The sequence below is a fragment of the Mustela lutreola genome, chromosome 10 (genome assembly GCF_030435805.1).
Source record: "Mustela lutreola isolate mMusLut2 chromosome 10, mMusLut2.pri, whole genome shotgun sequence".
Taxonomy (NCBI): Eukaryota; Metazoa; Chordata; class Mammalia; order Carnivora; family Mustelidae; genus Mustela; species Mustela lutreola.
In genome coordinates this window covers 97,589,367-97,604,794 of record NC_081299.1, presented here as the reverse complement: position 1 = coordinate 97,604,794, position 15,428 = coordinate 97,589,367, and the positions used below count along the sequence as shown (strand labels likewise).

The window sequence follows — 15,428 nt, the reverse complement described above, 5'->3', positions numbered from 1 at the left end:
GAGGGTGTGATGTGCTAGCTGAGTCAAAGAAGAGGAAAGACTGAAATTCTCCTGTTCCCTAAAGTCAGTCCATCTGCCCACCATTTCCTGAGATCCCAAAGGCGTTTATAACCTTTTTCTCATCTGTCTGAGTCAATGTCCACCCAAGGAGGCTGAAGCTTTACTGCCACTGGTCGTCCAAGAGAGACCTTGCCAAGCATCTATTTTCAGAGCTCAGCACTCTGAGTTAGCCCTGCCAGGCAGAATCCCAGACCCCTGGACCTCCCTTTCTGGTAGCATGTCCAGACACCAGCTCCAGGCCCTTTGTTTCTCCCCCAGAGTGGGCCACAATGAGATCATAGGAGTCTGCCGTGTGGGGATCAATGCTGAGGGCCTGGGCCGGGACCACTGGAACGAGATGCTGGCATACCCGCGGAAGCCCATTGCACACTGGCACTCCTTGGTGGAGGTAAAGAAATCCTTCAAAGAGGTGGGTGAGGTCGTGCTCGGCCCTTGGCATGTTTGCTGCATGGCCACGCGGGCTGGAGAATGGCAGTCGGCGGCTGTGTGACCTCGCCTGCGTTGCTCCTTCCCGGGGTGCACGGAAGCAGCAGGAAGGAGGTGGAGAAGGATCGGGGGGGGGGGGGGCTGCCTGACAGAAAGCCTCTGATGCTGAGTATATTGAAAGTGACACTGAGTCCTAAATGGAAAATTAAAACCGGGAGGAAGCCCTCCCAACGGCTCCCCAGTGCCAGGCCCGGAATGCTTTCACAGAGCCCCTGGGCCAACTCGGTCCTCTGGGAGAAAGCCCCACGAGGGTGAGCTCAGAACTTGGCAAGAAATTCGACCCTTGTTGAATCACTATGCTCCCTGAGGCTCTAGCCAGGCTGTCCTCAGGCAGTCTTCATGGCCTCCATTGGGGATGGCCAGAGACGAGATCCTGCTGCCATGAAAGCTGGTTCTCCCACGGCTGGAGAGAGCATGGCTTCAAGGCATCACGCTATCTGACGGGATCCTAACAGGGATGGAACATGTGGAGCACTACCCAGGAGTCCTGTGCCTTGGGCTCCAAACTCGGCCCCTTCAGACTTGCTGTATAATCTCCAGCCGGTCATTTCTCTCAGTGGCAAAAGAAAATGTCCCTTCCCATGATCTTTACAGCCGGCTCCCCCTTCACCAAACTGCACCAGTGTGAGATCCTGTGAATTATCATCCTGGTGGCTCCCAGGCCTGCTTTTTCCCAAAGGGTTGGGATGTGGGGGTAGCCAGGCGAGCCTGAAACCTCATTTTGAGGATCTCATACCCCAATCCATACCCTAAAAAGATAGGTGGTTGTTTGTTCATCCCAGGCTTCAAGCCTAGGAAGTCCAGAGGTTAAAATGGGGAAAATCGACTAATAAACAAAATAAATAAAGCTTTAACTCTTACACCACATGGCCCCTCAGCTTCAAAGCAGTCACCTTAAACACAGAGGACTGTGGACCTTTGAACAGCACAGTTCAAATGGTGCAGGTCCACATGTGTGTGGATTTTTTTTTTTTTAAATAAATACAGAACAACACTGTAAATGTGTTTTCTCTCCCTTACAACTTTCTTAATGACATTTTATTTTCTCTTACTTTATTGTAAGAATACAGTATAGACTTCCTATAACATCGAAAGTATGTGTTCATGGACTGCTGATGTTATCAGTAAGGCTTCTGGCCAACAGTAGGTGATGAGTAGTTAAGTTTTGGAGGAGTCAAAGTCATAGCAGATCTTTGACTCTGTGGAGGGTCAGTGCCCCTAATCCCAGTGTTGTTCAAGGGTTAACTGTAATTGTAATCCCTTCTTCTGGCTCTGGGACACGGGAAAGGCACGAGCAGCAAAGCCAGAGGACCTGGCGGCTCTGCCTTCTCTTCTCGGTGTGATCAGGCCTGTCTCTCCCTGCTTGCAGCGGTGTGGGTGGTCTTAGGAGAGACTGAGGGCTCTGAGGGAGAGAGGGCTCTGGGAGCCAGGCTAACTGATTTACCCACTGCGGTAGGCATGTCTTTGGGGTGAGCATGGAGAAGTAAGGCATCCACACAAAGCTCCTGTTCACCAGAGGGCTCCTGGTTCTGTCTTGTGGTTGCCTTCATTCACAGTCGTGAAGCTTGGATGACAGAGACCTGTCCCTCAGCTCTCTTCCCCCAAGGGAGCCTCTGCCCCCTCTTAGGCAGAAGGCTCCCTACAGGGTGTGGGTGAGGCACCCACTACCACCCTCCGACTCCACAGGAGGCAGCTCCTGGAAGGAACCGAAGATGACCTGGGGTCCACACCCTGTGCCTCACTGAACCCAGGCCTGATTCAACCAGTGAAGGGTGCCGTGCACCTCCCCCCTCTTAAATCCTTTGGAGATATTTACGAGTAGAATAAGCATACTAAAATGTTCAGAGTGGTTTAGGGGCAGGGACATGTAAGCTGATGGGCTGTAGGGCCTTAGGCAACTCATTGTTCCCCCTCTCCAGTTTCTTGGTTGGTGAATGAGGGGGTCGGCTCCTGTCATCTCTGCTTTTCTAGGAAACTCTGACCCTAAGTGATGGCGGTTAGAACCAGTGAGTACTCCCATGGCACCAGCTCAGAAAGATAATCATCCCCACGTGACTGGGCCGCCCTGTCCACACAAACTGAAGCTACCGGCCCCGTGGCGGCTGGAGTTGGGGGTGTGGGCAGAGAGGCCAGAAGGTGCCAGCCCTCGGTTCCAGAATCACTCTACGGTGAATACAACCTAATTAAGCCAAATAATTGATTCCGAGTCCCATTCCTTTGAAAACTCTGACTCACCAGTCCAGACTACAAAAGAAAGAGAGATAAAGTAGAATCAAGCCCTTGAAAATGAATATTTGATGAGACAGTAAAGGGAAAGTAACAGTATATGGAAAACGGAAAGAGAATAAATTGATTTATATCCTTTGGGTTTACTTTTTTCTTGACCTCGCACACCAAGCTCCCGAGCCCGCCCCTCCCCCTCTCATTACCCTACCATTTTGTGCTCAGCGGATCATTTCTCCGTATGAAGAAACTGAAAATGACATTCATCTTGGCAACCTAGGATTTCACCTACACTTTTAGCACCCACAGTTTGAGTATCTTTATAAAACTGCATTTAAAACCCTACCAGGCAGATAGGAAGTAAACCCTCTTTGGGCTCAAGTGATGCTTTGCAATCGAACACCTCCCCCCTCAATCCCCCTTAAAGCTCTCATCTTGCCTCCTTGGTTAAGTTCTGGACATTGAACAAGAGACTTGCTCCTGGAACTTGCTTCTCCCATTCATATCCTATATACAGAAATCTCACTCTCCCGCTCCCAGGAAGATCTATAAAGTACTCACATCTATAAAGTACTCTCTATTTAGATTGTACCTTCCTTCGAGAAGTTTCGAGTGCCGTGATCATTTCTTTTTTATTAATGAGAACAGAGGGCACCCTACTTGCCCACTTGTTTGGGGTTTTAAAATAAGGTTGAGTGGAACAAACGAACTGAAAAGGCATTTTCCCCTGCTGGGATGTTTTCAGTGAGTAGAAATGGATTAAGCCCCAGCGAGCGTCCTTCCCTGGTGGCAGCGGTGGCAGGGGTCCCCTTCCCTCCAGGCACTGCTGCCTGGTGCTGCGTGTCACTGCTATCACCGCACACAGAGCCAAGGCTGACCAGCAGCCTTCTCCAAGGTGTTCTATCATGAAAGGCCAAGTGGAGATCAGCTTCCAGAGATTTCAGATCTGTCTGAGCGTGATCCCATTGCAGAACAATAAAAGGTCTTAAGGAACACAGGCATCCTGGCACAATCACCTTCCCAGGCACCAGGGAAGGGAGGCCAGTCTTTTTGACTTCAGAGCCACCGTGCTAAGCCTGCTGGAGTCATTCACCTTCCCGTTGTCCACGAACCCCATCTCCTTCCTCTGTCTTCACAGAAACAATCAGGGGCTGGCAGGGAAGCCAGCCTGCCTTCTGCATGTGTCCTGGATGGACAGTTACGCTCCGCGTGACTTGGGCTATTATAAGAAAAAAAAAAAGGTACCCTGTGTGGCCATTTTGCTTTTTCTCCTCCGCATTGGCCTATCAGTCAGATTGTTTAAGATTGTTTAAGTGGCATGCTTGACCAGGGGAGAAGCCAGGAATCACTGTGTAACTTTCAGTGGCCCTAAAGGCTGGCACAGAGAAAGTAGATCCCCTAAGACAGAGGTGTGCTAGATGAGAGGATTGGTGACCATCTTGTGTCGCCTCTGGTTAAGAGGCACTTGAGTCAGAAGTCACCATGGGCTCAACAACCAGGCACTTATTTATTTAAAATATTTCACCAGGGAAACCCTCGGTTGTGATTTCATTCACGTGGACGCTGCAAGCAGAGAGACTGTCACCTGGAGTTAGGAGTAAGTACCCGGTGTGGCCCCTAAGATGTTAGGTTTCCTCTTGCCCCGTGCATCTCCTTCTCCTCCGGCTGTGGCCGGATCGAAGCTGGCAGCAGGAGGGAGTGGAGGGAGCATCGAGCTGGGAGTTAGGAGACCTGGTTTCACCTGCTGGCTCCGCCCCTAACTAGCGGTGTCTTGACTTCTCTGTGTCTTGGTTTTGTTATACATGAGAACTGGACAGTTGAGTGGATGGCGCCCTGGGCCTGCCCCCCCCCCCCCAGGTTGGACATGCTAAGATTGCTCAGGTCTAGGGCACATAGTGGTGGTCCTCCTCCGTACCCGATGGCCCAGCGTGGGATTAGTTGTGAAGATCTGCCAGATGGCCTGTACAGGGACATGAAGGGACCGAGCCTGGGGAAGGTGACAGAGGCTTTCTGTAGAAGTGGGAGCGTGGAGATGTCCCGCAGGTTGGGGTCTCTCCTCAGCGCCGTGGATTTCCAGTAGGAAACACTGGCTGGCAAACATTCTATTCCTTAGGTGGCTCAGCTCTGTCTAGAGACAGCTGTGCTGTGGGGAGCACGGCATCCTTCCCCCTCCCGCCCCCGTTCGTGCAGAGAGAAGCTTCTACTCAGCCCATCATTCCATCGTGGAGACCACCAGAGCTCAGGGGCAGCAGAGGAGGCCGTACTTTGTTTCAGAAAAACCACCTTGATCACCTTCCTGACTCCCTCTAGAGCCTTGACCCACGGGCAGCTGGGAGAGGTTTGGGTCTCCTCAGCTCCCAGGAAGGATGGAGTGAACAGTGGACACTGCCTCACTTTGAAGTTACACGGCCCCAAGATGGGTCAAGAATATTCCTGGGGTCAGATCTTTGCCCAGAAAACAGTGCCCCAGCACAACTGGCTTTTCAGTTAAGGATGGGTCGAAGGGCTCAGGTGCGGGTCCATCCACTCTCAGCCCTCTTCGCTCTCTTACTCCTCCTTCCATCACCCACCTTGACAGGAGGATCAAGGTGGAGCTGACAGGGCAACCTGTGAGTCAGGAGAAGGCAGGGGATGGTCCTGAGGGGGCGAGGGGCTGCCCACCTCCTACCCCCAGCTCCTCACAAGGTGGGTGTGAATGCCCACAGGAAGCATTAAGCCTGAGAAAAAGAGCTGGATGCTAGAGTGATATCAGGTTTGTAGCTGCACTAACAGCTCCCAGACAAATTGCTAATAATTCATGGACGTGGGTTCTTGGCAGTAAGGGCACATTCTGTAGACGGCCTCTTTTGCTGCTAACATAATCCGATTTTCACTGTGAAAAATGGCTGAAGCACTCAGAAACGGCCCAGTCATAGCATCTCATTAACACACACACACACACACACACACAGTGGAGAAAGTGTTCATTACCTCTGCAGTAGGTCTTTTAAAAAAAAAAAAATCAGGTATTCCAAACTGGAAGCTCTACAGCTCTTTTCCTTCTGTGTTTGCATGGCTGACAGCAAAATTCAAGTGAGCTTATGAAAAGCTGGGAAGGGTGAATTCAGTGCATGGGCCACAGAAGTTTCAAAAGTTGAAATGCCAGTCCCCTTGGCCATCAGTAACCAGCCTTCTCCCCTCTCCACAGTGGCAGGGCCGGGCTGCCAGCTTTGACAGCGAGAGCTCGTGCCCGTCTCCGAAACCACCTCCCACACCATGAGCTGTGCGACCGGGCGACACCAACGGGACTCAGCGACGCTCTTTTTGCACTCGTTCAACTGTCCAAACACAGTGTCGCGCAGGGGCAGCAGCAGCCGTAGCACGAGTCTTAACTGCTCCTGCGTGGGTCAAGGCCACGACCCTTGTCGTGTGGCCAGACCTGTCTTAGTCTTTCTTGTCTCTCAAGGTGATGTTTTCTGTGGTTTTTCACTTTTTATGGATCTGCTGCCAAGAAGAGAAGGGGGAAAGAGTAGGAGAAAAAGAAGAGTAGAGAGTCCAGAAGCTGGTTCATATAAAATACCATGTAAAATAGTCTTCTCTTCTGGGGAGGTGGTGTGATTTCCTTCAGTGTTGTGTCTCCACCAAGTGCCACAACCCTGGAGGAGAAGGACGTGGGATGGAGCCATGGCTGTGTCTGCAGTAGCCTGCAGAAAGGAGCAAATCAGGCCAAGAGCCTTGACACAGCTCTAGTTGTGACCCTTGGAAGCTCTCTGTTCCTGTGACACAGACCGCGATGCAGACTCCTGGTCCTACGGTGAAATCACGAGCGCTCCGAGGTGTCCACGCAGCTCCGCTGGTCGTGCAGGGCTCCTTGTGTCCCCATCTGCCTCCACTTCCTTGTTGACTTTCCTCATCATTTGAAAGTGTCTTGACTTCTCCTGAGAACTCAGCCCCTCTCTTTAGGAATGAGATTCTGCTGAATCGAAACATGCCGAATGTTTTCTGGCACACCACAGTTAATGACCATATTTGTTTGAACGCAGGGTCTTTGTTCTCAAAAGTAACCTCCGTTGTAAAGAAGAGAAGGCACACGTGTTTCAGAATGACTTCTGTGTCGTGCGTAGCTTTATGAATTCCATGAAGTATCGAGCAACTGTGTAAAAATGCCTACACAGATCAAAGAAACACCTGCATAAAATGTTCTTTGGGGAATGGGTGTTTTAATCCAAGTCACAGCTGGAATCCATCTTTCTGTGAAGAGAATCTTCTCGATTGAAACAAAGCCAGCTTAAGCCTATTTCAGCCCCCTTGACTCTGGGACAGTATTCATCTTAAACTTTAGTTCTATAGATTACTAAGTATTTCAGTGTTTGTTTTAGTGGTAGTGAACGCTTTCCCCCCATGCCCTTTAGATCTCTATCTTAGGCCAAATTCAGTTTAGGAAAAAAAAACAAAAAGTTTCAACTATTCTGTATTGTAATGGTACGTTTCTGTTGAGTTCGTAGTGGTCTCCCCACCAACCACATATAACTCGCTTGATTTCCTCACAGTCTGTAGAGCCCTGGTAAATTTGTGGAGGTGAGTTTCTACTTTATCTGTGACTACACAATGCCAGCTTCCAGAGTTGTGTGTGTGACTTGGCAAGAGGCAAGTCTGCTGAAGAAACCCTTCTTACATCAGGGGAAGGTCAAGAAGGGAAAAGCTATTCACGCACCTTGTGTCTTAGTCTTTATGTCACGTGCTTTAGGAGCAGAAACTCAATAAAGTAAGCCTCCCCTTAAGCCAAGTTATCAGGTTTCTCTGCTGATAGAACTGTGGGCAGTATCTTCTACCCAAAGTTCAGACTGGGCGAGAGGATGACCAAGATATTGTGGCCAGAGAAGTTTTCAGCTTAGAGAAGCAAAGGCAGATACACCAAATCCCACTCTGTACTAAGCCTTGGGCTAGGAGTTCATGTGTCATTGGTATAGAGATAGTTTTCTCCCCAAATATCTTGTGATCGAGAGGCCATCCTTGTCAGGCTGTACTGAGCTGGGTGTTCTTTTGAGAGTGAGACAAAAACCCAAAATCACGACAAGACTCAGAGCAGGCCGTAATCTTCATTCTGTCTCTTGACTCGAGACTGACTTCATCAAGATGGCCGTCTCGATCACTGAGCAGAGGCTGTGGGGTCCCTGCAACTAGGAAGGGGACAGTTGAGTTTCCTGGGCCATGAGCAGCCCAGAAATGAGGGTGAGAGGGTCTTTCCGGAAGTGATCTCAAAACGCATGTCCAGCTGCCTTCTTCATAGCCCTGGACACACGAGGATGACCACTTAACTCTTGGAGGAGGAAGGGTGATCCGTGGAATAGTTACTGCTCTCAGACATCCCTTCTATGTCCAAGCAGCTAACTCACACAAGTGAACCTCCCAGTGGTTTTGGGAAATCATTTCCTGAACAGATGATAGTCAGCCCCACACTACCTACCCAGCTGCTGCTGCTCACACTGCAGCGGTCTTGGTAAATTTCTATAGGCTGGGAAGCCCACCCCAGGGAGGCTCTTGGCTCCAGGAGCCCCACCCCCAGTGTCTTCTGGGGGGACTAGTCCTCAACCCAAAGCATGAATGAATCTGAATGTCTGTCAACGTCATTATCGAGCCCAATACTTCTTCCTCGCGGATGAGAGTAAAATGAATTACAAGTTTCAGAATAAAATGGAATACAAAGTCGATTCATTTGTTAGCTTCTCTGCCACAAGAAGCCTTTTTCTTGGGTTGGTGTTTTGAGCTTTGCTGAAGTCATGATAACCAAGGCCTTTTGCATATTGATGTTTTTAAAAAAATGCCAAGTTCTCTTCTTTATTCAGCAGTTTTTCTGGGCTGAAAGATGCCCTCCCTTCCTTTGCATACTCAGGATATTAATTAATTGCAACATCATTTAAATAATTATGTTGTTAATTACCGCTTCATGTCTCCCGCCCCGTCACAGCCTGAAGTTTTTCTTCAATTAAATCTGTGTCTTGCCCGTTTCTCTTGTCATCGTATGTTCCTGAGGCTCAGCCGTCCGCATACACACAGGACACTGCACAGCTTTTGTCTTTAAGTGTTGTTTCCCGTAGATAACCAGTTCCCTTCCATCGGAGCTACCGTGGAAGGCTTGTTTGTTTTTTGTGCTGCCCAGAAAATACCCGCATACCCCACGAAGCTAAAATCCACCTGTGTTCTGCCAGGCTTATGGCTCGCAGAGCATTTGGAGCGCGGGGCTGTGCTGTTTCCTAGCTGTTCAGCTCAGCAAGCAGCCCCTCCAGATGCCCAGGCTTCTCTAGGGAAGCGGGTTGCACGCTCATCGCCGGAAAGTGCAACACTTCCGCCCACCGGGGGAGGAATCCCGCTAACTCTCATAAAACACCACTTGGCCGAGTGAGGAGAAAAATCCTGCTGCAGACTTGAACATTTAAAAAGAACATTCTGACTTAATAGAATATCCTCTGTGCTCACCCCCAGCTTTTAATTAATTTAGGAAGCAGCCCATAGGGAGGAACGTGGAAGGTACCGTCCGCTCTTGCACATCTGCATCTAAATTACTGGCACTCGGCAGTGAGCTGCCGTGGAGAGAGCCCAGGTGGTGAGGGAAGCACTCTGCTTCCCAAACCCACAGCCTCCCAGGGCTTCCGCAGGCTGAGGGGTCGCCCATCAGCAGGCGGGGCCGCTCCTATTTGGAGCGGATCCCGGAAAGGGGCAGATGGGTCTGGCTGGCTGGGCTGGGTCAGGCAGCCAGAACAACCTTCAGACTTCCGTGGCTGGGAACAACAATGGCTTCTCATTCGTGCTCATGCCCGTCGCAGGTCGCAGGTCGGCAAAGGGATCCCTGCTCATCTGATGTTTTCAGGGGAACTCAGAATGACAAAGGAGCCGACATCTCCAACATGGCTAGTTGCCACACCCGAGGGAAATGAGCACTCCGAAGCTTCTCTGTTGGCCTCAACACTGTGGCCCAGAGGAGACACATGTCCCTTTCCCTCCCCGTCCATGACCCACGACTACTCATGGGGCCTCCCAGAACACAGGGGTTCAAGCGCCCAAGGGGAAGAAGAACTGGAAATCACTGTCCAGTGCTTGGGATGACCACAGTGAAGTTAGCAGCCCCATGGAGGGTGACAGCTGCCCCTGGCTGAGTCAGAGAAACAAAGAGAAGTTACAGTCCATTAGTTGTTGAGTGAACTCAAGGACTAGATGGAGCCCCCAGGACTGGGCCAGCCTCAGACTCGCATGCTGCCGGCAAAAAGCTTTTGGCTAGTGAACTGGCAGCGTAAGTGATTATAGTCGGAGATAGAAAGTGGTGAGCACAGGATGGGAGATGAAATAGAAGGCTCCAGAATTCTGAGAAAGCAGATCACAGCAGGGCAGAATGACCCGCTTCAGATTTGGAATACAGGAGGGTGTGAGGAGGGGACACATCCCGGGCTGAGGGGCCTATACACCATGCCACCAGGCTGCAGACCTGGCCCCTGCCTCGTTCCTGCTAGGTGCCTCCACGAAATGGGCCCGCTGCCCCTCCTCCCTCCACTGCTGGCTTGGCTTCTGCTCCTGGGTGGGCTAATCCCCCCGGAACTGCAAGCTTTGCCTGACTTTGAGACTCTGTCTAGCTGTCACACGTCATCCACTCACCCAGCCTCCCCTCCCCGGGAAGTTTTGCAGCCACAGCCCACTCAGGACTTCGTGATTTGTCCCGTGGCCCGCTCCTCTTTGCAGTGAGCCCCATCTAGATGTCTGATGGCCTAGGAAGGGGAACAGGACTGGCCTCCCCTCAAACCCCCCATGGCTTTCCTCTGGCTGGCTCACAGCGGCACTCCCAGCATGGCCACGGCAAGCCCACCAGCAAGATTGGAGGCCAAGAGGCTGGCAGGCAGTTAGAGCCGTTCACCCAGGAGGGGCGGAGGGGTGAGCTAGACAGAGGTCCCACACAGGGAAACGAGGGCACCTGTACAGGACACAGTGGACACAGGTGGACCACGCAGCAGGGCTGACGGCTTAGCAGATCTGGAAGGCAGGGATAAGGAAGGGAGTCGAATGTTCTCACACTTGAGGCACCAGAAAAATGATGGAGCCTTCCATAGAACCTGGAGACTCGACAGATCAGCTCTGGGCTCAGCAATGAGTCGGGTTTGGGTCAACTGAATTTGAGATGCAGAAGGGATAAGCAGCAGACGGCCGTAGTTTGAGAAGCAGTTTGGCAGAGAGGTCGGGCGTGAGATGTTAATTTCTAGAAAGCTTATGCACCAGAACGAGATGTGAAGCCAAGAGTCTGACACAGCCACATGGGTACAAGCAGACAAGGAGAATCTCAAAGAGGGCTTCTTGGGGAACCATCAAGATTTAGAGGTCAAGGAAAAAGAAAGTGATGTGAATGATCATGGAGGTGTGCCCAAGCAAAGTTGATCAATGAGGATGGGGATGAATAAAACAGATCAGTCAAGGGCCTCATAAAATGATTCTTCACAAGTTCATCCAAAGTGCTTGGACATCGCTTGAGTCGCAAGTCTGCTCCCCCCTCGTTGGCAGGGACCCTCGTCTTCCTTCCCCTTGCCTCTGCTCTTGCCTTTGGCGTGGGGGGGGTAGAATATACTTGTCTTCAGTTTACCATTTTAACCATTTTTAACAGTATAATGCAGCGGCTTTCAATATATTCACATTGTTGGGGAACCGTCACCACTGGCCCTCCACAGAACTTTTCTCATCTCTGCACCCATTGAACAGCAGATCCCTAGCCCCTGGCAACCCCATTCTATTTTCTGTGTTCATGAATTTCACTATTCCAGATACCTCATGTAAGTGGAATCATATCGTATCTGTCCTTTCGTGTCAGGATTATTTCACTTAGCAGAATATCCTCAAGGTAGACCCATGTTGTATATGTGTCATAATTTCCTTCCTTTTTAAGGCCAAATAATATTCCATTGTATGAATATACTACATTTTGTTTTCCATTGATCTGTTGGTGGACCTTTGGGTCGCTTCCACCTTTTGGCTATCGTGAATAATTCCTCTGTGAATGTGGGTATACAAAGATCTCTTCTTGTCTCTGCTTCTCTGGGGTGTACACCCAGAAGTGGATGGTCATTCTATTTTTAATATTTGGGGGAACTGCCATACTGTTTTTCATAACGGTGGCGCCATGTTACATTCCCTCAGGCAGTGCCCAAAAGTTCCAATTTCTCTCCACCCTCACCAACACTTGTTATTTTATATATTTTTGATGGCAGGCATCAGAAAGGGTGTGAAATGGTATCTAACTGTGATTTGATTTGCATTCTCCTAATGATCAGTGATGTCAAGTATCTTTTTTTTTTTCAGTATGCAATACAGGTTTATTAACTATACATCCCCATGACTTACTTGTTATACAACTGAAAGTTTTGATGTCAAGTATCTTTACTGGCCATCTGTATATCTCTTTTGGAAAAATGTCTATTCGAGTCCTTTGTTCATTTTTTAAAAAACTTTATTAAATTTTAAATTTTACTTCCAATGTAGTGAACATACAGTATTATATTAGTTTCAGGAGTACAAGATAGTGATTTTTACACTAAAGCTCATTTTTTAGTTTGTTTTGTTGTTGTTGAGTTTTTGGATTTCTCTATATATTTGATATATAAATCCCATATCGGATTTAGGATTTACAAATACAGTATTGCCTCCCATTCTGTGGGTTGCTGTTGATCATGTCCTCTGATGAACAAAAATTTTAAAGTTTGAGGTAGTTTGATCTACCTACTTTTTTTTTGTTTGTTATTACTTATGCCTTTGGGGTCGTATCAAAAAAAAAATCATTGCCAAATCCAGTGCCATGATGCTTTGCCCCTATGTTTGCTTCTAGGAGTTTTATAGGTTTAGCTCTTACACTTGGGTCTTTGATCCACTCCATTTTTTGTATAGGTTGTGAGGTAAGGGTCCAACTTCATTCTTTTGCACATGGATATCCAGTTTTATCTACATCATTTGTTGCAAAGACTGTCTTTATCCCCACTGAATGATCTTGGCACCCTTGTTGAGAATCATTTGACCATACCTATATGTGAGAGTTTATTTCTGGCCTTTCTATTCTGTTTCATCGGTTTATATGTGTGCCTTTATACTAGTATCACATTAATTTGATTACTTGTAGCTTTGTAGTAATTTTGAAATCAGGAAGTATGAATCCTCCAACTTTGTTCTTTTTCAGATTTGTTTTGGCCTCTCAGGGTCCCTTAGATTCCCTATGAATTTTAGGATGCTATTTCGACAAAAAAAAAAGGGGGGGGGGACTTTGAGAGGGATTGTATTGAATCCATTGATAGCTTCAGATATATTCATAGGGTTTCAATTTTTGAGGACACTATAAAATATCCTATAGGAATCACCTATACGGTGCCATTTGCTGACATTCTGTCTGCAAACACATCCTCATTTCTGGGGCTTTTGCTGATAAACATATGCTGTGATACTTGGTGCGGGACCGAGCACAGTGATGGAGGTTTAACCAGCTAACTAGACTTTTTACCCAATTCTTGCCAATATCCTATGGAGTTCATCTCCCACAACTGCAAATGTCTTGGACCAACTCCCAACGTGCCAACCAAACACAACCCTACTTCCCAGTCTCTCTCCTGCCCTACTTGGCCCCAGAACACTCAAGAAACTTCAGGGGACTAACTCCCATGAATGCAGGTTCATCTCTTTTTCTGAATGAGCGGAGGGATTCACTCAACAAACCTGTTGAGCACCTAGTATATATCAGATAAGGCGCTAGGCTGAGGGCACAGCAATTAATAATAACTAGCCAACACTACACACTTCTATGCTGGGCACTGTTTTAAGTGCTTTATATCCATTCCCTCACTTAATTTTCTCTTTAACTCTAAGAGGTCAAGAAACCTGCCCACGGTCATACAACTAAATCCAGATACCTAAATCCCATTGTCCACCTGCTTAAGCATGATGCTTAATCATTGATCAACACAATGCTGAGCTGCCTTCTAAGAAAACACATCTTTCGAGGAGCTCATGATTCAGAGGAGGAGACAGACACACAAAGAGGCAATTACTACAATGTGGTAAGCCTGGAGAAGGATTGCCTAAGCCACCCACCTATGTGTATACCCTTCCTAGTGCAACCCTAAGTGTACCCTCCGAGATCCCAGCCTCATTCCTTCCAGGAGACAGCCCTGCAATGGCCTGTTTGTGAACCAGGACTTACGCACATTCATTTGCCATCCCCCGGCCATCAGTTACTCCTTCAGGAATAGCTAAAGAATTGTGGAGTCTGGGGCGCCTGGGTGGCTCGATGGGTTGAGGCCTCTGTCTTCAGCTCGGGTCGTGATCCCGGGGTCCTGGGATCGAGCCCCACATCCGGCTCTCTGCTCAGCAGGGAGTCTGCTTCCTCCTCTCTCTCTGCCTGCCTCTCTGCCTACTTGTGATCTCTTTCTGTCAAATAAATAAATAAAATCTTTAAAAAAAAAAAAAGAATCATGGAGTCCACTCATCACCCCCAACCCGAGTCAGTCACCCCATAAACGTGTCCTGTGTTGGCCAATGCCAGGAAGAGCAAAGTCTTACTGTAACTTAGTAGCTCTACCAGAAAGCTAAGAAATGGCAGGAAGGCTCATCACTCTACAATACACAGCTCCGAACAAAGCCTATGCCATCAGACTCGATATAATGGGAAATAAGCTGCCATGGGAGGGGGCAGACAGAAGAACTCAGAGGGTTTGGAGGAGCTCTGCAAACTCAGGAATGCCCACGGGCTAGCTCAGCTATCCTGCCTTCTTGAATCTCTTTACATTCAGTGCCGGAGGGTTGAGTCTCCTCCTGCAGGAGCCTCAGCGGAGGATAGCTCCCTGACAGTAAATTGGTCCTGGGGACAGAGTGAGGAGATGTGTGACTCTTTCCCCTGAGGTGACTCTCTTTTTCGGTACAGACTGGGTAAGTTTGGTGACACATCAGGGATTATCCACAGAGACACAGAGTGCCCATGTGGGCAGGCGCCTCGGGCATCCCAAAATATGTAGCATTGCTTCTTTTCTCTCTGGCTTCACTTTGTGTGGCTTCGGTCTGTGTCGGAGCTGGGACAATGAGGAATGAAAACCCGTGGCTAGGCATTCTCAAATGTTTTTGGAAACACGAGGCCTGGAGATGACAGAGGACTTGCTAATCACAGTTGAAAGGGCTGTGGTCCTTCATCTCCCCAGATGAATTATTGACAAAGACACACTACGGTGAAAGCAGATGGTGAAATTGAAGATCCAGACAAGCGCCACACACTGTCCTCCGTCAATGACTACTGGCTTTCTTTTCCAGATGGTCCAAATATGCCTGACTTCTTACGCAGAGAGGCTCTCCCTGTGCCTCCTGATCTTGAACCGTCAGACAGCCCTGATGCTCCTGGCTTGCTCTCTCCCCAGCCAGGAAGCTGGGGCAGAATGGTATTTTCCATTCTGTTCCATCGTGGCTACCTGACCTGTAAATCTATATCTTGCCACATTTGCCACGTGAGACGGATTCAACTCTTCAACACCATCACGTTTGGTAAACTCAATAGCCAGAAAATCTGGGTTTGGCCCTGGCTCTTCAACTTCCTCAGTCTACCCTGGGCAAGTCATGTAAACTCTCTGAGCCTCTTCCTGCCCCGCAGCATCCCCCCCGCCCCCCACTGTCTATAAGAC

General features: G+C 48.9%; 1 protein-coding gene across 4 annotated transcripts in view; it reads left to right on the top strand.

Moving 5' to 3' along the window:
• Positions 1-12,196, top strand: part of SYT6 (synaptotagmin 6) — a 60,878-nt gene extending 48,682 nt beyond the window's left edge. Inside the window, exons 6-8 of one of the 4 annotated variants that reach the window (XR_009345365.1) lie at positions 319-448; positions 4,298-4,366; positions 5,957-12,196. Coding sequence is in view for 2 of the 4 variants with exons in the window: in XM_059137542.1 (XP_058993525.1) it covers positions 319-469; positions 5,957-6,028 (223 nt within the window). In the remaining 2 variants the exon portion in view is untranslated. Of the gene's footprint in view, positions 1-318; positions 470-4,297; positions 4,367-5,956 lie in introns of all 4 variants that reach the window. The other 3 variants (XR_009345364.1, XM_059137543.1, XM_059137542.1) reach the window with 3 other exon arrangements.
• The last annotated feature ends 3,232 nt before the right edge of the window (positions 12,197-15,428 follow it).